At 40.0% G+C, this 23,346-nt stretch overlaps 1 protein-coding gene across 2 annotated transcripts in view; it reads left to right on the forward strand.

Moving 5' to 3' along the window:
• The window catches only part of mybpc3 (myosin binding protein C3), a 28,313-nt gene extending 5,329 nt beyond the window's left edge, over positions 1–22,984 (forward strand). Inside the window, exons 3-32 of one of the 2 annotated variants that reach the window (XM_034117095.1) lie at positions 559–798; positions 1,625–1,702; positions 1,930–2,078; positions 2,596–2,713; positions 2,819–2,867; positions 4,875–4,934; positions 5,055–5,057; positions 6,758–6,921; positions 7,020–7,152; positions 7,306–7,308; positions 7,399–7,523; positions 7,613–7,718; positions 8,628–8,794; positions 10,303–10,468; positions 10,543–10,649; positions 10,749–10,778; positions 10,868–11,007; positions 11,309–11,380; positions 12,343–12,502; positions 12,884–12,988; positions 13,082–13,270; positions 17,453–17,587; positions 18,261–18,428; positions 18,588–18,676; positions 19,001–19,196; positions 19,303–19,442; positions 20,607–20,766; positions 20,900–21,036; positions 21,496–21,682; positions 22,612–22,984. In XM_034117095.1, coding sequence (XP_033972986.1) covers positions 559–798; positions 1,625–1,702; positions 1,930–2,078; positions 2,596–2,713; positions 2,819–2,867; positions 4,875–4,934; positions 5,055–5,057; positions 6,758–6,921; positions 7,020–7,152; positions 7,306–7,308; positions 7,399–7,523; positions 7,613–7,718; positions 8,628–8,794; positions 10,303–10,468; positions 10,543–10,649; positions 10,749–10,778; positions 10,868–11,007; positions 11,309–11,380; positions 12,343–12,502; positions 12,884–12,988; positions 13,082–13,270; positions 17,453–17,587; positions 18,261–18,428; positions 18,588–18,676; positions 19,001–19,196; positions 19,303–19,442; positions 20,607–20,766; positions 20,900–21,036; positions 21,496–21,682; positions 22,612–22,661 — 3,626 coding nt within the window. In that variant the 3' untranslated portion in view covers positions 22,662–22,984. Of the gene's footprint in view, positions 1–558; positions 799–1,624; positions 1,703–1,929; positions 2,079–2,595; positions 2,714–2,818; positions 2,868–4,874; positions 4,935–5,054; positions 5,058–5,796; positions 5,821–6,757; positions 6,922–7,019; positions 7,153–7,305; positions 7,309–7,398; positions 7,524–7,612; positions 7,719–8,627; positions 8,795–10,302; positions 10,469–10,542; positions 10,650–10,748; positions 10,779–10,867; positions 11,008–11,308; positions 11,381–12,342; positions 12,503–12,883; positions 12,989–13,081; positions 13,271–17,452; positions 17,588–18,260; positions 18,429–18,587; positions 18,677–19,000; positions 19,197–19,302; positions 19,443–20,606; positions 20,767–20,899; positions 21,037–21,495; positions 21,683–22,611 lie in introns of both variants that reach the window. The other variant, XM_034117093.1, reaches the window with a different exon arrangement.
• The last annotated feature ends 362 nt before the right edge of the window (positions 22,985–23,346 follow it).

Below are 23,346 nucleotides of genomic sequence, written 5' to 3' on the forward strand. Positions count from 1 at the left end.
CAACTATAGAGCACTGTGTTCTGTATGCCGCAACAACTGTGTGCAAAGTGTGTCACGGAGCAACTTGTGTGCCATGAGTCTGTCAGTGTGACCCCGCTGAGGTTGTTTGTTTGGACTTGATAAGGTGGAAACAAATCCTGAAGAAAGGCAGCAGACTAATGGCCCAGCGTGCTACGAGAGACGTCCCACAGCTGTCTGTGGCTCATATCATAGGCACCCTTACTCTGTCTGCACAGAGACCTTGACCCTCACACCAGCACATTATTTCCTCATGAGTAACCACCACTTGACTGGCGCTCAGGATAGCCATGAGAGGCAGCTGATAACACATGGAAAATCATTCAGCCATTCAAAGATGATAAGACGGAAGAAATGTTTGTGTGAAAAATATTTGTCTTGGCCAAAGAGAGAAAATCAGAGAGATAACATTGTAAAATATTTAAATATCAAAATGTAAAGTCCCCTGCTCAAAGTTTTAATAAAAAATCAATAAAAATGGAATGAATTTTTTTTTTTTATTCCACCTACTTGTTACTTATTATCTTCGTGGTTTCATAGGAGCTCCCGTTCAGGCCCCTGCTGATGCTCCTGGGAAGTCTGATGTAGAACCAGAAAAGGCCCCTGCTGATCCTGGACCTGCTCCACCCGCTGATCCTGCTCCACCTTCTGATCCTGCTCCACCTTCTGATCCTGCTCCACCTTCTGATCCTGCTCCACCCACTGATCCTGCTCCACCTGCAGCAGCACCAACAGGAGAGCAGCCCGTGGTCCCAGCACAAGATGCTCCTCCAGCTGAGGGTCAGTATACTCAGTCTTGCTTTTGTTCATAAATGAATGTACTAACTGTTTAACAGTCATACCAAACATATTTTAGTAAAGCTTTTCTGAAAATGGCCCAAAAAATCACAGACTGTTTGATATGCCACAGAGATTAAGATTTAAAGACAAGGCATGAATTAAAGGTGGGGTAGGTACATTTGAGAAACCGGCTCGAGATCGCTAGAATTTGAAAATACACAACCGGAGAAAATCTGCCACTTCCTTATAGAGTCCCTCCTCCAACACACACGAACGCGCACATGACCAATGAGGGCACAAGATGGAAGGCTGACAGGCAGGTAGGCCATCCAGTTATTTTAGCCGGGCCGGCTAAAATGATTGGTCGTACTTTTTACAGTATTACGGCTTCCACAGATGACATTTTTTTATGGATTTTTTGTCAAAGCACTAAAGATATTCATTGCTATCGGGATGTTAAGAGCATTCCATGGAATATAACAAAAAGTGTATCTCGAGCCGGTTTCTCAAACTTACCTACCCCACCTTTAAGCTTTCATCAAGTTTTGACCTATACACTCCATACCATATGTTTGCTTGGTTTCTTCTTTGATTTCTCTCACATCTTTCTGTGTAAGATGTGTCATGCACCAAATTGGTTACCTTTTAAAAATATAAAAAAATAACCCAATTACAAAGGGAAGCTCTGCATATATCCTCCCCCTTTATACACTTTATATTTTATTTTGTTTTGCTGCTCTGATGTTCATTTGAATTACATTTGGTTGGACTTGAATCCCTTAACTCCATTCTGCTGCTTCCTGCTCTGAACCTGTTGGATTTTCAGATGCACAGCCTCCAGACACCAGGCAGGACCTGACTGGACTCTTTACAGAGAAACCCACCGGTGGGGACGTCACTGTAGGTGAGTGGTTTCAAAGACAGCCCCATATGACCCTAAGATATGTGTCAATAAAACCTTACAGGAAGATAACAACATGATAAGAGGTTGGTGTTATATTTTTTGGAAATATGAAGTGTATTATTATGTATTTTTGGTTCAATGCATATTGCATGAATTCCATATTGCATTGGACATCAGAATGTTAAGGATAAAGTGTTAAAACAAATGAAAATGCCTCTTTGGTGCAGGTGAAGACATCACATTTGTGGCTAAAGTCTGTGCTGAGTCGTTGTTGAAGAAACCCACCATTAAATGGTTCAAAGGGAAGTGGATGGACCTCGCCAGCAAGTGTGGAAAACACCTTCAGCTGAAGGAGACGTATGACCGCAGCACCAAGGTAGACTCATACTGCAGGCACTGAAACAGAAACGTCATATTCTTATGTCTTGTGGCACATAATGTTAATATGTGGATCTTATTGCTGCGTTTAAAGAGCCGTTGATCGATTGCCTTTGATATGTATTTTGGCATTAAATCTGTTAAAAATTGCAATAGGCAACAATTAGCTTTTTTAGTTTTGAAAGTCTCAGTGCTGAGCCTTGCAAGCTCTTGCCGCAGTCACTGATCCTGATAGCATTATGAACCACAGGCACACAGAGGTAATTTTATGCAGAGACTACAAGACATGTTACCCATGAAAATGTCAAAACAAGTGGGAGAAACACACTTTTACAAGAAAAGTGAGCAGGGAAAGTCTGTGGAACACTTAAGAAAGATCACAAATCTGAAACCGGCTTATCATTTTATACATATGATATGAAGCATATGTACACAAGCATATGTTTCAAAGCAAAGACGTCAGCCTATGTGTCATGTAATCCTTGTCGCATCTCTCCGCATGCTTGTGGTTGCAGGTATACACGTTTGAAATGCAAATCATCGCAGCGAAGGCAAACTTTGCTGGAGCGTACAGATGTGAGGTGGCTTCCAGGGACAAGTTTGACAGCTGTAACTTTGACCTGGCTGTACATGGTGAGTGGGCCTGTTGCTTCTTTGTTTGTAGCATCATTAATATTGTCACTTATATCTTAATTTAAGTCATTAATAAGATTCTATCTTTTCACTTTGACATTTCAGAGGCCTGTGCAACTGAAGGTTTCGATATTCGAACAGCCTTTAGGCGCACGTAAGTTTCATAACACTTTATTTCTTTGCATGAAACACAAAATACCTTTGGTCACATTAAAAGGTATTATAGGCTTATTGATTACCAATTTTCTTTTGTATATTAGTTTCTTTAAGCGTGTGACGGCTGGTCCCAGGACACAATTCATCAATCATGAAACACAGCAAAAGTCAACCTTTTCTTTTACTTTTCCTTACAGGACTTATAGGCACACCCCTTTAACTTTAAGAGTGAAATACTTGATAAACTTGCATCTTTTAGGGATTATTAAGCTATTAAAGTTCAAATTCAAAAGCCATTTTAGTTCTAAAAAGACGTATTGTTAATAACGTTTAAACATATTTTACTTGCTTATGGTTGATAGGTAAGTTTATTTGGAGAAAAACTGTAATTAGTTAGTATGTTTTCAGACTCAATTGAGGATTTAGTGTTCATTTTACCATGTTTGTGTAACGAATCATTTTGGAAATGCTAACCTATTAGGAGCGAAGCCAGTAAGAAGAGAAGTGGACAACAATCAAGGTAGCAAAGAGGGTTTGTCGCAGCAATGGAGGCTCATATTCAGACCCTGAGAATTCTGGTTGTTAAAACACAGAGAAACCAGGACCAGGATCAGAGCCGGTCTCTCCTGGCCTGTTTCCTCTCTGAATCACGTCCAACAGAACCAGTGTCCAGCCGCGCTGCTGGGTTTTGAGGGAAGGACCACAGGACGGAGACCATGAGAGAGCTGACAGGTGTCAAATTATAGCTCCTGGCTGTAGTCACTAACTATAGTAGCTGTCATTGTGTTAACCTTTGACTCAGCAGATCTCTATACGTTAAGATTTGCTTATTAAACTATTAAGTAACATGCGCTGGTTGCAGCCATCAGTTCTCTCTGATCTACTCCTGAGCCTTGATCAAAACAGCAGGGCCAGCTGCACAAACAGCTCCCCGGGAGAGTGAGCTTTGACGGTGGTTTGATCGTACTGAAAGGGCAGGATGTGCTAAGACACACAGGCTTTTCAGTAAATGAGCTCTTCCACAGGGTTGCCACTTGCCACATAGAGGAAGTGCAGCTATGGTGTGTTGTAACTTCACCGCATAAACCAGAGACTCAGCTGCTAATCCTCGTGTAGGATCAGAGGCAAGAGACGAGCACACTGTCAAGTCTACGCCCTTTCTTTATCTTTCATCCCACTGATTTAACCTTGAGTGTTTTCTATTGTTCTTGCTCGGATGGCTGCTGCTGCTCATGTCCTGAGGAAACAATTTCGCATTTTGGGAAACATGCTTATTCACTGTTATTCTGAATCTGGGACTTACAGTAGATGAGATTGAATCCATTTCATATGACCGTGTTTAGTTTGAGGGCAGAGCCAGGAGGCGATAACCTGGAGGCAGCGGTTAACACATAGCTTGGCTAGCTAACGGGAGCGTCGGTTCGAAAGGTGGACAGTAGATACAACTACTATATACCCAGTTTGATTCCTGCAGGGGTCCTCTGTTCCATTTCTTTCTTTATTATTTTATTCTTAAAAAGGAAGAAACAGGTATTTATGGGATGAATCAGAAATGGCTTCTAGTCTTTATGCTAAACTTATCAACACGCAGCTCTGGTTGCAGTTAAAACCCCCATTATAGTGGTATTAATAAACAAGTGTATTTCCCAAAGTGCCAAAGTGTTTCTTTGAACATAGCAACAACTGTCTCTCCAGCAAACCATCTGCCTGTACATGCACTTCCTTTATCCATAATTTCACTCTTTTCCTTTCAGTCTTCAGAACGACTCCAAATTCTCTTTTTTGATTACTTGATTTTAGGTTTTGTATAGCACAGTACCATTCAGTATAAAGAGATATCTGAATGGTGCTGTACTTTACAAATACTTGCATATTTGAGCATGAGTAAACAGGAAATTATTCATATTTGATCAAGGCCTAAAAATATGTATATACTTTTATTTAACACTGATGTTGTTGCCTACTGTTGATGATGTTCTGCTGCTGTTGGCTGATGTTTCTGCAGTGGTGCAGATGGAAAAGAGGACTCAGGAGAGCTGGATTTCAGTACCTTATTAAAAAAGAGGTAAGCACAACATATGACAGTTAATTTAAAACTTTTTAGATAACGGCTCCATTTTCCTCCAGTTTTCATAATCTATTTCTGTCTCATTGTCATTCTTTCTGGATCATCCTGCATTTTCAGAGGGTAAGCTACTTCTGCATTTGCAAGCTAAGAGTTGCAATGATCACCTGATTACACTTACCTGCAGGGAAATAACCCAACACAATGATATGTTAGGGTGATTGTCTCAGAATTTAACTTGACCATGAATTTGGCATAGTTTTAAGTTTTTTCACATTTTAAATATCGATACCAGTGAAAATAAGATGTACTGCCATGTTAAAACATGCAACCTTTTCCAAATTCCCATATTAAAAAAGAAACTAGTCACCCTATCATATCTAACTTTTATTATAACACTCATTTCATCCTCAATTCATCCTGTGATCACTAATATTGCTTCCTCGCTGCCACCCTCTCTTACCACAATAACTATAACTAAACAAGCATTTTATCTTTCAATCTGGCAAAAATAAAATCAGCTATTCTGCCCCCTTATTGTTGATGGTTGTCCCACTATGGTATGCAAACTTTATAGTCTGCATTCGGAAACATAAGTCACCTTCACAACACATCACAAATCACCTCTGTGCATCACACACCATCACCAGATACTTTCTATCCCCATACTGTACAGAAGAACATTGGACATCATGTCCAGCCCCAACTAAAGAATAATGCTATTTTGCCCTAATGTCTGCATGCTTGCTTTTATTTAATTTGTTTGAATGGCATATGTTCTAATAGTTGTGTTACTGTTTAAATTATTTGTTTAACTTGTTTGGTTTGTTTTGCCTCTTGGGTTCTACCTTTGAATGAGCAGCAGTTTCTTAAAATCCTCAAATCGGTAAGAAGCTGCTGACATACTGAGTGTCGCTGGAAAACGTTGTTTTTGCATGCATTCATCTGTCGGGATTCAGTCCTTTCAAGTTGCATGCATTCATTTACTACAGGAGAAAACAGTTTACATTTCATTGTATTATTGCATTATAACAGCTAAAGATGAAGCAATTATTTGATGATTAAACAATAGAAATATAATGGAAAACATGTATTTATTAAATAGTGTACATACATTGTTTTGAACAGTCAGTTAACTAATGGTTATTATTTGTTATATAGGTGCACCAAGGAGCTCAGAATAGTACTAAACAGCATTTTACTCACTTGGTTAGCCAGGATTATTTTTTAGCAACAATGTAACAACACAGCTTCACAGGCAGGAAGGGAGCATCTCAGGTGATTGGCTGAGGCCACCTAGTGGACAGGTGTGGTAAAAACATAAAATGGGGTAGATGGAGGAAGGAGAGACTAACTTATGTTCCTTGTGCTTGCACTTTTTCTGTCCATATTTCAGACTAACTGGGATTAGACTCTAAATAAACTAGGGATTAACAAACACATTTACATGACATGTATATTTTTTAAGGAACTTCATTGCCACATTAGAAATAACATTACATCATACCACTTATTTTGTCATGCAATAAAGTATAATTTTTCATAGAAAACCCTTGTTAACATCTTTATTCCCCCATTTTTACGTTAAAGAATGAAGTTTAATAAGACATTAATAGTTAACCATGAATTCAAATTGAATTAAATCAATTTATATTGAACTAAAAAGTAAGAAAATTGAAATATGTTAATGAGCCATTATGTCGATGTTACTGCACCTCTTTTAAAGCCTACTTCTTCTATTCTATATTCATAGTATACATTTTTTCCATCTGTGCCAAGTGACTGATTTTAAAGTCCTCTTCTGTATGCTGTACGTGTTTCAGAGCCGTGCAGGTGAACGCAGAGCCGGACTCAGACGTCTGGAATATTCTCTGCAGTGCTCCTTCTTCAGAGTATGAGAAGATCGCTTTTGAGAATGGCATTACCGACCTGAGAGGGATGCTCAAGAGACTGAAGAAGATGAAGAAAGAGGAGAAGAAAAGTGCAGGTTTGTCCAGAGTTGTTCCTTATAGGCTGCACAAACAACAGTAAAGCGTTGACCCAAATAACAGGTTTTTGCATTTCCTCATTCCCTCTGAAACTTAGCTTTCACCAAAAAGTTGGATCCTGCTTACCAAGTGAAAAAGGGACATAAAATAAAACTGTCCATTGAGGTTGCCAATCAAGATGTTGAGGTGAAATGGCTGAAGAATGGAGTAGACCTTCAACCAACTGGAAGGTTAGATATTGATGATGGAAACTATTCCCCTTAACTCATTGCAAAATGCACAAATAACAAATATAGGAGCACTGTTTGATGATGTTTATTTATATTCTCTTTTCTCTCCTACGTCTCGGCTTGGATTAACATCAACTTTCATTATATCCATAGCAAGTAAGTGTCGAATATCATAATAGTTCAAGCTCTGTTACGGCCCTGGGAAAAAGTATTTACTATGAAACCATCTCCCTTGCCTTTGTTAAGGTACATCTTTGAGAGTGTTGGCAACATGCGCTACCTCACCATCAACCACTGCACGTTGGCAGACGATGCAGCATACAGCTGCGTGGTGGGGGAGGAGAAATGCACCACTGAGCTCTTTGTTCAAGGTATTGAAAGTTTAGAGAAATAACAAATCCCGATAATATCATGTTTGAGGGATGCAGTTCAATGTCTTGTGCTCATCTGCTTTCTGCAGAGCCTCCCATCACGATCGTGAAGAATCTGGAGGATCAGATGGTGATGAATGGTGAACGGGTGGAGTTAATGTGTGAAGTCTCAGAGGAAGGAGCCAATGTGAAATGGTTAGATATTTTTCTTTACACTCACAAATCAACAGTCTGTTTGGAGTTACATTTTCACGCCATTAGATAATTAATCTTGAAGCTAAATCTGGTGTTACTGACATACTAAGATATAAAGTCAGTGAGCCATGACTGGATTGAAAAAAGTAGAATCAAACTTTATTTAAATTCAAAGCAAATGTTCAGTCAGCCTTACACACTGTTTATTTCTTAGACACCCAGCAGATGGCATTTGAGTGTGTCATGTCCACAGACAGAGCTCTGTCTCTGTGACAGACTGCAGGCTGTAAATTATCACCTCAATGAAAAGGTCACATGAGCATTGTAGTACTATATGTCCCATGTGACCTTTATCTAAAGGAGAAAGTAGCTGCAAATGCTTAAGGGGCTCTGGTTTGAGTGCCAAATAATAAACATAATATTTATAATAATAAAATTGAAATGTTAAAGGTGAAAAAGCCATACATTTATCATTGCAGAAAGTGTCATCTTGTATTGACAAAGCATCTATGCACAGTGTCAAAATGTAATGTGCTCATAATCGTTACAAAGCACTTCTGATCATTATTATTACAATGATATTTCTAGTCTCTGCAAGGATATTAAGATATGATGTTGGCTACATGTCATGTTTATTGGGTTGCTAGGTTTCTAAGCTTTCACCCAAACATAACTTCAATTTGAAAAATAAGCTTTTTTAGTTGTCATCACTTCGCCTAACAGCGGGGTTTCTGTCTCATAAAAGTAGTCATCTACTGTATGGCGGGATATCATAACAACATGAGATGTGGGTGAAAGATTTAAAGTATTAACCTGCTTTTTAAAGACCTGACCAAAAGTTATATTAGGGAACTTTAATTACGAGTATAAGGAACACTACTCATGGTTGCTGTGTGACATTTTGTGCAGGGAGAAGGACGGTGTGGAATTGACAAGAGACGAGTCTTTCAAGTACCGGTTCAAGAAAGACGGCTGCAAACATGTCCTGATCATTAATGAGGCCACGAAAGAAGACTGCGGACACTACAAGGTTAAAACCAATGGTGGCGAGTCTATGGCTGAACTGCTGGTGCAGGGTGAGTGTCATGTGTGCAGAGTATAAGACACGTTTGTCAGTGATGAACGCTCCAAGTGTACATTCTCATACAATAGTGGCGTGACTTTGCCTCTTCTGGCATGCTGTCTATCTTTGGGACACAGTGGCTCTTGGCCACATTATTCTGCCAAGGTTACTGCAGCCACGTCAATCCACATGCCAGCTAAAGTTAGAAGAAGTAGACCACATTTCACCTGAAGGGCACAGGTGACCAAGTTTCTCTTTCTGGTGTGTTGTTGTGTTTATTTAATTCAACACAGCTTCATTCAAAAGCTGCATCATCATCATCGAAAGTCAAACCAAACTCTTTGTTGACGCTTGTAATGCTACACTGTCATGATGCTCAGTGAACCGTTGCAGCAACCTTATCTTTCATTTGCTGCAAAAGTCTTCCATTTCCTGCAAGGGAAATTTCCCACAAGTATGAAAAATTAAAGTCTTTATTTTATATAAAGACTTGAGGTTTTATTATTAAATGATAGATTATCTTATCGAACTAAGTCAAGGATCTGCACTGGGCCCCTCACATTTTTTGGAGTGTGATTCTTTGATAGTACCCTGACTCTTATTTTTTATTTTTACAATAATGTGAAGTTGTTAATGAATTAAAGACGTGGCATGGTTTGCAGTTGTTTATGTTGGATCAATATGCTTAATTTCAATTCACAGATGATCTAAAAATGGTGGATGGGGACGGTTCAAACTCATCCGTACATGGACGTAGGCAAAATAAAACCCCAGCTAGTTTTACCCTCTTTTTTTACCATTCAGTAACCATTTCATCTTAGTACCATGATCTCATAGAACAAAGATTTTCATTATGAATAAATGGGAAATCATCACGTGACAGCCATCTTGACCTTTCCTTGTAGACGCTATAATTTAGTCCTGGTTATTTATTGAATATATATACTCTTACTTTTGAATATATATTCATGTGTATGTGTGATATGTGTGTGTGTGTGTGTCCAACACCTCAGTCCACAGCTGAACTCCCATTGTAGTACCATTCTCACCTTATGTGCCATCACTGGCAGCGAGCTGATGTGAAACTCCTGTAACCTTTACAAGGAGCGTGGTGTGAGTTATCTCTCTCAGATAACAATTTATCTGGGATAACTTTAATAACTCCTGTATACATTATTTCTTAAGATATACAGTATTGAGCTGCTCCTGCATCTGGTCTTCACATCCTCCCACTTTATTTTCTACCCTAAATCCAATTAACTATTCCCCTTGTGCCTGTTGCTAAGAAACAACACAAAAAGGCTACACAAAGATAATGAACACCCACCACTCGATCATATTATTACTAAATTATCCTCACATACAATAGCTGCATCTGATTTTTTATCTCATTATCATCACACGTCATCATCTTATTGCATCTTATTCCGCCTCCTGATACTGTAGCACCTCATCGGAAGGCCTCCGTAGTTTTCTATTATCTGAAATCTGAGTTTATGTTTTTTTTCCCTGACCGTGTAGAGAAGGACCTGGAGGTCTACCAAAGCATTGCAGACCTCACAGTGAAGGCAAAAGATCAAGCGGTGTTCAAGTGTGAGGTGTCGGATGAGAAAGTGAAAGGAACCTGGTACAAGAACGGTGTGGAAGTCAAACCCGATGCCAGAGTTAATATCACGCACATTGGCAGGTGAGAACTCTCATACAAATGCTTTAAAAATGCTAAATATTTTAAATGAACTAAACTTCTGAACAAAAATGTAGGAACCACAAACTGACCATTGATGACGTCAAACCAGAGGATGAGGGAGACTACACTTTTGTGCCAGATGGCCACGCTTTCAACCTTTCTGCTAAACTCAATTTCTTGGGTAATATTGATAGTTTTGCATTTACTATTCAAAATCAATATCATTCATAGTTTCACAAGCTTAATTTTTCTCGAACAATTTATTTCTCTCCTTTCCTAGACGTGAAGATTGATTTTGTGCCACGCCAGGGTAAGACAAACGTACTCTCATGTAGTAAACCAAATTTACTTCAATTCAAGGGTCTGTTCATTTTAACCATTACTCTCTTCCTCTATTAGATCCTCCTAAGATCCACCTGGACTGTATGGGCCGCACGGCCGATTCCACCATCGTGGTGGTCGCTGGCAACAAACTGCGTCTGGATGTCCCCATCACTGGAGACCCTGCTCCCACAGTGATCTGGACCAAAGGAGACAAGGTAAAACAGACAGATAGACTTATGTTATTCGGCAGCTGCACTCTTCATCTGACATCTACTGTTTATCCAGAGCCAGTAGGTAAGTCTGAAAACTGAGCCTAAACTGAGCAAATGTAAACAATGTGCAATGGAATTATATTGTAATGCAAGCTGAGGATAATACAACTGTTTGGGTATTTAGCTACTAATGCATTCCTCGCTGCTAATAAATAAAGTACAATGCTACTAACAGAGAACAGAGAGGGTTACCGACCCTCTCTGTTCCCTTTGGCTTTTACCGCTTTGCTCTGCTTGAATATAGGCTAGTTCTGTAAAACCTGACGGAGAAGAGACAGAAGGGCCGGCATCTTCTTGGACCCTGAATCATGGGGAAGTAAGTGTGCATGTCCACTATCAATATATGCCTGTTCATACTAGACTGAAATACAAGACACCGACTGTAGTTTACTACCTCTTTGTACCTAAAGAAAACGATGGGCTTATAGTGTATTGGATGTACAACTATAGCCAAGAGCATTTGACCTTATGTAAACTTGCAACTGTGTAACAAGTTGAGTTCAAGGCACAAGATAATTGATGGTGCGGCTACTTGACTGAACAGGTTGTGGGTTAAATTGATTTACTGCCTTACTACCCCGGAGCAAGATGAGGCTGCAGCAGTAACAACGACAAACAGAACCAGACAAATACACACAAGCATCTTTAAGGATGTATGAGTGCCCTTTTCTATTCATGTCAGTTTCACATAGCTTTAGAAACACAGTGCATGGGGTCAGTATTTATCCATGTCAATAAGGTAAGAGCCTGTTCTGAATCTCACTACGGACACACAGGTCACAGGGAACTGGGTAAGTATGTTTCTATAGAAAGGGACTATGTGAAACAATCTTTACTTTCATTGACTAACCAAATAAAGATTGATGATGTTGTGCTAGATTACTTTACATTTCCAGGAGGCAAAATCCAACAGTGACAGTAGAGAGGAGTCCACCATATCTTAATGTGATTGGTTTTCCCTGCATGCTTATGGTTTCTATAAAGTTCATTTTAGTGACTATTTACTGTCAACAGATAAATATATGTAATATTAACAATATTAGTTTTCATCAATCAATCAATACATTTGAGGACATCATTTGTTTGTTTTTTCTACCAAACACTTCCCTTGATACCTCAAGAAAGTCGGTATTGAAATCCTTCAAAATGTGGCATGATGTTAATATACTACATGTCGTTTACCAGCGTCTTTACCTCTAGAACCTGCAACGCTACTATTGATCAGTTTCCTGTTTCTCAGTCCAGTAACTGTCCGTTGGTTGTCATTGTGTACGGCAGGTCGTCACAGAGGGAGACAGCAGGGTCCATGTTGAAACCACCAAAGGACACTGTATCTTCACCATCGAGGGGGCGGAGAGGCAGGACGAGGGATTATACTCTGTTGTGGTTCGAAACCCGGCCGGGGAGGACACTGCTGATATCAATGTGAAAGTTGTCGGTAAGACTGACCCCACTGCTAATAGGGAGGCTGTGGCTCAGTGGGTAGTGTGCTGGACTTCGAATCAGGTGGTAGCAAGTTCGAGTCCCACTGCAGTCAGCATGTCGTTGTGTCCCTGGGCAAGACACTTCACCCCAAATTGCTCCTGTGGGGATTGTCCACAGTATTGAGTATGTAAGTCGCTTTGGATAAAAGCGTCTAACTAATGACATGTACTAATGTAATGTAATTACCACACAAACAAATTAAAGTAGCAGCATCACTTCATGAAATCATAGAGCTAGAATGGCTTTAAATAATTAACAACTGTAAATCTCTTTGGCTGGATTTGTGTGTAAATATATGTGTCTTTTCTCTAAACACATGCCATGTTTCCCCCAGATGTTCCAGACCCTCCCCAGACTCCCAGAGTCCTCAGCGTGGGGGAGGAATCCTGTGTGGTTCAGTGGGACCCCCCTCTTTTTGATGGTGGACAGCCAATTATTGGTAAAAAAATGTTTAATTGTTCATATTATAGGGAAGTCTTCTCCTCCTTGTCTTGTTCTGAAAAGATAAGTGAATCAACATTTTAATTACCAGGCTATGTGCTGGAGAGGAAGAAGAAGAAGAGCTACAGGTGGATGAGACTGAACTTTGACCCTTACCCTGACACTACCTATGAAGCCAAGCGGATGATTGAGGGGATGGAGTACGAGATGCGAGTCTATGCCGTCAACGGCATCGGCATGTCTCGCCACAGTCCAGCCTCACAGCCTTTCGTGCCAGTCGGTAAGTCTTTAGTTTTATACCAGCTCCTATCACACGTGAAATGAGTCAATTAATCATTTTCCCAAACTGTTCCATACTAAAGATCATGCATGTATCAGTAGATTCAATTCAGAATCAGAATACTTTATTGTCAATTAAATAAAGATAAACGGAAATTTGTCTTTGGCACTGGCAAGTAAAATAACACTCAACACACACACAATTAAAGGTGGGGTAGGTAATTTTGGAGAAACCAGCTAAAATTTGAAAATACACAGCCCGAAAAAATCTGCCACTTCCTTACAGAGCCCCTCCTCCAACACACACGAACGCGCACATGACCAATGAGGGCACAAGATAAGTTTGTTCCCCGATGGAAGGCTGACAGGCAGGTAGGCCATCCAGTTATTTTAGCCGGGCCGGCTAAAATGATTGGTCGTACTTTTTACAGTATTACGGCTTCCACAGATGACATTTTTGTATGGATTTTTTGTCAAAGCACTTAAGATATTCATTGCTATCGGGATGTTAAGAGCATTCCATGGAATATAACAAAAAGTGTATCTCGAGCCGGTTTCTCAAACTTACCTACCCTACCTTTAATACACACACGAAAAAAGGAAATGGCATCTCCATTTGACTACTGTAAGTGGCAGTCTTAATAAAAGTGCTGAGTGGTTTGTTCTTCAACTGGCTTGGGTACATTAAAATATCAGTAGTATGAAAAATAAATAATTTACTATACATTACAATTAGGTGATAGTGTTGGTGGCAACATCTCCTAAGAAGGATCTTATTTTAAAATAAATACATTAAAATACATTTTAAACACTTTTTTTTTTACAACTGTCACACTACAGTATCATGAAGATGATGATTAAGAGCTGCATTGTTAGACGGAGATGAAGTTGACGTGTCTCTTGGTGACTCTGGGTTGTGTCACGTTGCCTGCTTCGCACAGTCTAAGGTTTCACTCTGGTCATGGGGCCTGGTTGATTTGTGGCCATGAGAGGACCGGGTCATGTTTGCTGTAGGTTTGTTGTAATCCAAGACGTCCGTGGATTGTCTGTGTAACACATATACACTAGCTTTCACATCCGTGATCCACAGGTCATTTCTGAGTTATGTCGGCTGTGTGTTTCAGTCACATAGAATGTTTATATAAAGGTCACCACATGGACCAGATGTTGAGGAAAAAGCACAACAAAGTCATACAGTGTTAACTTGTTGAAGAGCGGCTGCTGCTCAGGTAGAGCAGGGTTGGTCATTCAAACATTACCATGCATTGGCAGCCTCTGACTGAACTGGTGGTAATTTTCAGTGCACAGGTTATGCTAGCAGTAGTAGCTGCTAATGTAGATCTTAATGACTAGCATCAAATGAAGGGGCCACAGAGGTCTGGAACATTCACTCTTTTCTAACTACACATCTCCAAACTTTAAATGATATATATCTTCTTACTTTGTCTTCATCCCTATCTGTTGTTGACTCAATAGACAACAATTGAGGCGATCCACCTTTACAGTTTCATTTGGAGTCACAAAAGGCTCTATACAGCTTTTTCTCACATATGCCGAACCATTTTACTAGACCTCTAAGCAGACATTTATGTGAAGAGTGGAGATCACTTTTAAGTACCTTTTATGATCGCTTCACTATCATCAGTGTTCGAGCGTGCTTGAGTGAATGATGGCACTTGAGGTACTGTAAAAGTTCAAATGCTGTGTATGCAGTCCAGAGAACCGTTCATATCTACAATAGCATTCACAGCATAGCATCATGTTAAGTCTAAAAAGCCTTATTGGTCTTATCACATGACATCTTTTTGATAATCACGCTCTTAAAGTAATCAGAGAAGGAATAATGAATCAATATATTTAATAAACATTCATTCTTGCTTATTAAGCGATTCATATTTAATGTTAGATCATTTTTGATGGCTTTAAGAACTTTTTGATGAGGAATTTATCCATCCAATAGGTAATGAGGCTCAGGTTTTGATTGCCCCTTCTGACTTTTAAACTCTCATCTTGTACTCTACTTGTTGATCGGAGAGGAAACATCATTTTATCCAGATGGCCATTTGCTTGTAAGACAGCCTATTACTAAGGTATCCATGGCATCCCTCTCTATAAATAATGGCCTGGAAGCGCTCTGCTCTGCTTGACCAGCTGCTTAACACAGAGAGGTTCACGCTACTGTGGAGGCATTGTTGTCCTTACAACATAGAGAACGGAGAAGGTATGTGTGCACGAGAGAGAAAGACAGTATAGGTTAACGAGCGAGGCATCTGGTAGAAGAGGCACACACACTACTACTGGCTTCAGCAGCAGTACTGCTACACACTGGGAAAGGATGGCAAAGCCTAAACTTCCAAAGACAGCGGAGAAGAAGCCCGTGAAGGAACTTGACGAAAAAGAGAAGCCAGTGGAGGCATCGGCAGAGGTGGAAGCCAGCAAGCCTGAGACAGAGACACATGCACCCCCTGTGGTCCAACAGGAAGAGGAAGCCAATGGTGAACCAGCCGCAGCCCCCGCAGAGGCAGCGCCCAGCGGGGGACCGGGAGCTGCAGCTGAGGAAGAGACACCATCAGCAGAGGGTGTCCCCCCAACAGAGAGCGCTCCCCCGGCAGAGGTGACCCCTGTGGAGCCTGTTCCTGCTGCTGAGCCAGAGATAGAGCTGCAACCTGTTGGTAGTAGGATTATTTACTCTGAGATTTAGATATTCATGTAGCATTTGGAATGTTTTCATGTGACAGCAATGGGAAATGCATATCCCAGCCCCTCATTTTTCAGCAGTGTATGTGTTTGACATTGTTAAGCCAGGTATAGTCATCACGCTGTTGATGATTTACTTTAAAAACATATCTGAATGAGTTGTTTTGCCCTGCACCTTTTGTCCTTCCTGAGCTACTTTGAAAATAGTCTCTCCTTTTGTGAATTTAACAAACATGGAAACACTTGACCTTTGATTGATGTTCCCGTCGTTGGGTGGCACTGAATACTTAACCTGTGCCCTGTGACATGAAGTCCTGGCCTTGGTCAAAACAAGTCCACAACTAGAAATCATCACCTCCAGTAAGACCACATCTTGTCATCAAGTTGTTGCAACAACATGGAAATATGTGGTTGACTAAATATTACCTTGGAAGTGTTGCCAACTGATGCAATTTTGGAGGATTCTTTACTAGCACCCTTCACCATGCACAACTAGTTGTAGTACGTGTTTGTTACCTGCCCTGAATCATCAAACTTCAAGCATTAGTAGTTGGTATTGTGAACTTGGGCACAGGCAGCGACATTTTGAACAAAATTGGTGAAATCCGGTAAACCAGAAGTTTAAGTAGCCCCATTGCATGGACTGTGTTTGATATGATTGATCACTGGTATAATATCTTATTAGTAATTATTTATTTATTTCTTAATTTAAAACTAGTAGAAATGTTTCTCATTATTATAAATAATAATCCACAACCACAATTCATCTCTTGAAGGCAATTATATGTCCTTTCTCCCCCTCCATAATTACAGCTGCCCCCTACAGTTTCACAATACACATAATTAAGCTTGGTCCTACATCCCAATGCTAAATAATGTGATAATATATATATAGATTTATTTTCTTTTTATATCTTTACAACAAGGCATCTCAGTATATGCAGCAAACTTATTTTGTGACACTGGTTGTTTGCTTTTGGCACTTTTTTGGTGAAAGCAATGCTTGGGCTGATAAACCAAAGTAAACTTAAATCATGTCATTTATCCACTGTGAGACGGAAAGCGCAGCAGGCACTCAGACTTCGGCCCTGCTGTGGACTGCAGGTCGGTCAGACAGCTCATCTTTCCCGGGATGACGTACGCAGGCTTACATGCTATTAGACTGATAACACAACCACACATCTCTGATAATGAAATTGATGTCGTCTCTGCTTTTATATGAATTAGGACTGTTGCCAAGATTTAGCAGTCTATTGTTAGATTTCATCTGTCCTCATTTACGTCCCTCTAAGTTAAACTTCAATTATCTTTTCTGTTGCCTGAAGGTAAGTACTAAGAAGCCATCACAAAATGTTTTGTTACTTAACATAATTTGCTCATTCCTAATCAGGTTTGTCCACCTGTTCAGTAATTCATCCTGAAAGCATTTCCCTAATGCTGTTAGTGACTAACAGAGACATTTATCTGTCTTCTGTCTGACTCTCAGCACCAACAAGTGAGCCCATCGGACTGTGCGTGGACGACATCAGTGACACTACTATCTCGCTGAAGTGGCGTCCGCCTGAGAGGATCGGCTCCGTTGAACTCGAGGGTTATGGGGTTGAGTACTGCAAGGAGGGCAGTAAGTGCTGGAGCCAACCACCTGCATGCTTTTGATAAGGAGTTCTTTTTTTTATATCATCAAAGTTTTTATACACCAGCAATTAATCCCAGTATAATGTCGAAACAGCCCACACAGGACAGATTAGCAAAATCTATAGTCAGTAAGGATAACATCTAATTGTTAAGGAGCATTGTGTCAAACCCCTCTCTGTGTCTTTACCAACAGGTTCCTAATAAAGAACAGACATAATACATAAAATATGTCTTTTAAATAATTAAACTAAAAATAAAACTTAAAAATAAATCTGGATCAGTTTATTAAAACACATAACCTCTCACACAACCCCAGTCACCCCTCCAGACAGTTTAGTCTATTTGCAACATGTAAACAAAGTTAATTAATTAATTAATTAATGTTAGACTTCAGAATCTGTTAGCTAAGAGCAACCAGTCAGGCAAAAATAAATGCAAGAGGCATTAACGTTTTCATGCTGCTTTTAACATGTCAGTTTAGATTAATAGATAAGCCCACTTTCTTGCAATTCATTTGGCTATAGGGATGCTTCTAGTCCGACAGCAGGATGATTATATGATCACATTAACCTTTGTAATGACTGGTATTAAAGTTATAAATGGTGTTGATTTCATTTGCTGTTATGAACAGTTTTTTCTGTCGTTGTTTTCTATCACAGCGGATGAATGGATACCAGCCATTCCGGGTCTGACTGACCGGACGTCATTGATGATCAGAGATCTCACCACCGGAGACAAGCTGCTGTTCCGTGTGCGGGCCTTCAACATGGCGGGGCCGAGTGCTGCCTCCACTCTGGCCCAGCCTGTTACCATCAGAGAGATAATGCGTCAGTGTTTTTAGATAGGAGTAACTGTGACATCTTTCTGTCTACCAATACGCATCATATAGCTAAATATCTTTCCTAAATTAAACTCATCCTAGAGTCTTGATCGTCTTTCATTATTCATTCCTGCCTTACATTTTGCTGTGTTTTCTTCTTTCTCAGAACGTCCTAGAATTATGATCCCCAGAAATCTGCGTCAGACTCTCGTCAAGACAGTTGGAGACACTGTTAACCTTATGATCAAATTTCAGGTGCAGTAGGCAGTATAAACCTTCTCAAAACCATCATTCAAATAGAAAGATGCTTTACTTATAACGTTAAGAAAAGCAAAGACCATTTGAAAAAATCCTGTATTGCTAAGTATTTTTGTTATTCAGCTATTTGCAATTTATTCTAAATGATGTATATGCATATAATAACTTAAATGATGTGGGTGCACAAATAACGTTTTAATGTGTTTCTTTAATTTGGCTTTGTTTGTAAATGTGATGCCAAGAAGATATCTTATCGTATTTGGGATGGTTGACTTAAAATAACCAAAAGAGGACATTAAGACTGTTCTTCTCGTCTTACAGGGTAAGCCCAGGCCAAAGGTCATTTGGAGCAAAGACGGGGAGCCTCTGAGTCCTACATTCGCCAGTGTGAGGAACAGCGAAGTGGATACCATCCTCTTCATCCGCAAGACCGAGAGAACACACTCGGGGAAGTATGATCTCCAGGTGCAGATTGAAAATGTAGAAGACAAAGCGAGTATCACACTGCAGGTTGTGGGTAAGCAGGACTGAACACATGGAAAGCTGTCTGTGGGTTTTGTTATTGGGAATACATACAAAATCTGTAGGTGACAGTTACTCACAATTCATGATCTCCTCTGTAGATCTCCCAGGGGCCCCGGAGGCTCTGAAGATCACAGATGTCTGGGGCTTCAACGTGGCCCTGGAGTGGAAGCCCCCGAAGGACAACGGTAACTGTGAAATCACTGGTTACACCATTCAGAAAGCTGACAAGAAGACCATGGTGAGACTCTACACCCTCGCTTGCTTGCAGCAAAGCTTACACGTTTTTTTTAACAACACCCAAATTGGATTTAAAACATACCTGAACCCAATGTAGTTTAATCTTTTTTGCTAATTTTAAGAGATCAAATCCAAATAATGAGCATAAGCATTTGAGTGCTTAGTAATGTTTTTTTTAACTTGTTTCCCGAAAAAGCACATTTATTTAGTCATGTTAATGATACAGATGATCCGCTATGGTTCTTTTGGGTTTAAGACATATTGCCAGTTCCCAACCTGACTAAATTAAAAGTAACATGAACATAGTATAACTCCAGTCTAAGGTCAGGTCATAGTTTGTAAAAACCAAGTGCAAAATATGACTTGCAGAGGTCTTCTCAGGAGAAAAGCTATTCATGATTTTGTTCACTGGTCCATTGCTGGCCCTTTAGTTTTACTCGACAACCGCAACCACTTGGTTTCCATGAAGCCACATTTGCAAACCTCCCTTTCCATTGACATGAATGTGTGTGTCTGTACATGTGTGAGGATGAATGCTGCACGGACACAGAGAGATATTTTCGCCGCCCTTCTGACACATAAACAGTAATCAGCCAATGCTGAGCACACAGTCTTCTCTGTGGGCCAGGAGAGGTGCATTATGGGCCCGTTGGCAACACTTCTAACTGGCACCGCCTTGCACCTCGCGCTGCCAGGAACGATGTCGGACAGGAATGTCCTAATCTTATCCTCGCAGCCTTGACCTGGAGCGGATTGTCTGTAGGGTGACGCGGGGCCTTGTTCTCTGGCCGCTCAGCTGATGGTTCATGTTTCACTGTAGTCATTATTAGATCAAATTAATTTAGCTTGCATGCTTTGGGATGCTGATTATCATGTTACCAATAACGATGCACTGTGTACCTGTTAGATGTTTCAATCTACCCATGTCATTTTTCATCTGTGTACCTAAATAGATACATGTTATTTCCTATTGACTTCTCCCCACTCAGCTCAACATCACTCTCACTCTTTTTTATCACACTGTATTTAGTTTAAAGTGACTGCAGCACAAGCCAGCCAAATTGTCAAATATCCTCAGTTTTTACATTGTATCTGCATCATCTGTTATTTAATGACACAAATATTGAGAATTTAAAAACTAAACCCTCCTTTTTTTCACATAAAGGAGTGGTTTACAGTCTACGAGCAATACAGGCGAACCAACTGCGTTGCGTCTGACCTCATCATGGGGAATGAGTACGTCTTCAGAGCCTTTGCTATCAACCAGGTGGGCCTCAGCCTGGAGCCGTGCAACACGACAGACAGCGCTTACATCCAGAAAACAGGTGCGCTCTGACGGCACATGTATTATCAGTACAAAGCAGTTCAATTGAGTTATGTTATTTTAAATTAAAGCACTAACGTTTGTACTGTTTATTGTGAAGATAACAATACCAAATTGTCTGTCTCTCTACTCAGCTATGGAGTACAAGCCGCCCAGCTACAAGGACCATGACTTCTCGCAGGCTCCCAAGTTCACACATCCGCTGGTGAACCGGTCCATCATCGCAGGATACAGCACCACCATCAGCTGCTCCGTCAGAGGCTCACCCAAGGTCGGTCAGCTCATCACAAAATAACCAATGGGTGTATGTTATCAGATTAAATGACAGATCTAATCACACTTATAAACTAGAATCATGTCAAATGAAAACAGGGCTGGAAATAGTTGTCCAAGGTTACTTAAACTCAAGGACCACCTAGCAGCTTTGTTTGGACTTTTCAACCATACAGTTGAGAGCCAAGAAATCATTTTGAACTCTTGTAAATGTTTATCATAAAAAAATACAAAGTTACTAAGTAAAAGCGAAGGGAAGTTTACTGAGACCAACAGAAACCAATACCTTCACCATCTGACACATAAACAAACACACACCCCCCTCATTGTTTGGGTTTAGTAGCAAGTAATTAACAATGTATCCTCATTGAAACTGTATCCACCAGATAAACCCAGCGATTGTGATTGTTACCGTATCATCTGATATTTTAGTTAGTGTAACTTTTTCCTTCCTTAGCCCAAAGTGACCTGGTTCAAAAACAAGATGGACATCTCCAATGAAGCCAAGTACAGGATGCTCAGCAAACAAGGTGTTCTGACGCTGGAGATCCGTAAGCCCTGCACGTTCGACGGGGGGGTGTATATGTGCAGAGCAGTCAACGACAGCGGAGAAGATATAGTGGAGTGTAAACTGGAGGTCCGCCGTAAGTATTCTGCCGGTGATACAGAAACAGAAATGCATGTGCCCTTTTTTCATGACCCACTTAAATAATAAATCCTTTTCCCCACACTCCTTTTCATCAGAAAATATATTAGATCATGCAAGTCCATATAAAATAATGTCAGTCTGTTATAAAGAAAACATGTCTTAGTGTAAATGTAAGTAAGATATGAGATATTGGTTGTTCATGAAATCTTCAACCACCAATCTTTCGTGACGATCTTATTGGATATTTTTTCAGTTTGTACTAAATATAGAACTTCTAGAGTATTAGCTGAACACTGTCTCCTAATGCCAATTACGTAGTTCTTTCAGAGATAAATTCTAGGGAAATATTGGGAAATCAGTGACCTGTAAGATGAAATGTTAAAAGAATAGGAATCTACATTATACAACAGTATCTATGGTAACAACAAACTGTTCAAAATCCCAATATTAGCATTATTGACATATATTTATGAACACATTTTAAGGATTTAATTAGATCTGAAAAGGATGATCCATCTAGTCTAAATGAGCTACTCCCACCTTCTTTTAACTCTCACACTTTACTGACGTGATGTTTTGTCTCATCATGCGTAAGACCAAACCTCACCCACTGCTGTGTTACTCAAAGCTTTAAGGATTTGTCAAATCATCGTGTAAAGACAACTTTCTGATATCAACCTCTTCTTAGCATATCCTATCGAGATACACTTTTGTAAGGTTTAAATGTACTTGTTTTGATGTAGTATAACATTTTCAAAGTCTTTATAATCGATATAGCTCCTTTACATGAAACAGCAGACAAACATGTAGTGACTTGCTGGTGCACATGGTGATGCATTTTGCCGCTGAAGAGCCAAATATATGTATTTTCTTTATAAAACGTATTGAGGCCTCTGTATCTTAAATTGTGTTCCTGGCTTGCAGCTCAAGTTCCTAAAGAGGAAAAGAAGAAAGAGGTCTGTGCTGCTGACTGAAAGAAAGAAGATGGATTTGTCTCCTGCATGTTTTCTGTGTTTCCCCTACATCACAAAAATCTCTCCTCTTCTGGAATCATCCCGTCATACTTACTGTTGTGTTAGTATGATGACTACCACTGGATTATTGAATTATACACTTACTTTTAAGAAGAATGGTGTCCTAGCATAATAAAAAAAATAGCAAGTCAAAGAAGGTGGCAATATTTATCTATTTAATTCAGGATTTGTGATGTTGTTGCTCCAGTATTTCAGCTTAAATTGATTATAGTGTTTGGAATTGTTTGTGTGCTTACAAAGCTAAATATAAATGCTTAAAAACACAATAGTGAGTGATTTATTTCCTTGCTATCACATAGGGGCATTATGCTACAGTGTTATCAGCAAAGTGAAGGCCAGTTCCCAGAAACTGCTTTGACGATAGGTGGCTGTGGTATTCAGGAAATGCAAGAAGCATACCACTGATAAAAGTCCAGAGGAATGGACAAGGGTTGTTGAGGGATTAGTTTTATTGTAACAAAGCCTCTCTAAAGCCAGAGGTGTGAGGCATGTGCCTAATGTGCACGCCACAGAAGGATGAATGTGAAGGGCTGGAATAGCTCTGATGTCCTTTTACCTCTGAGACATGTGTGAGTGAAGAGGAACACATGGCGGCGTTCACTGAGCGGGAGCTGCTGAACCATCA

The sequence above is a fragment of the Trematomus bernacchii genome, unplaced genomic scaffold (genome assembly GCF_902827165.1).
Source record: "Trematomus bernacchii unplaced genomic scaffold, fTreBer1.1, whole genome shotgun sequence".
NCBI classification, from domain to species: domain Eukaryota; kingdom Metazoa; phylum Chordata; class Actinopteri; order Perciformes; family Nototheniidae; genus Trematomus; species Trematomus bernacchii.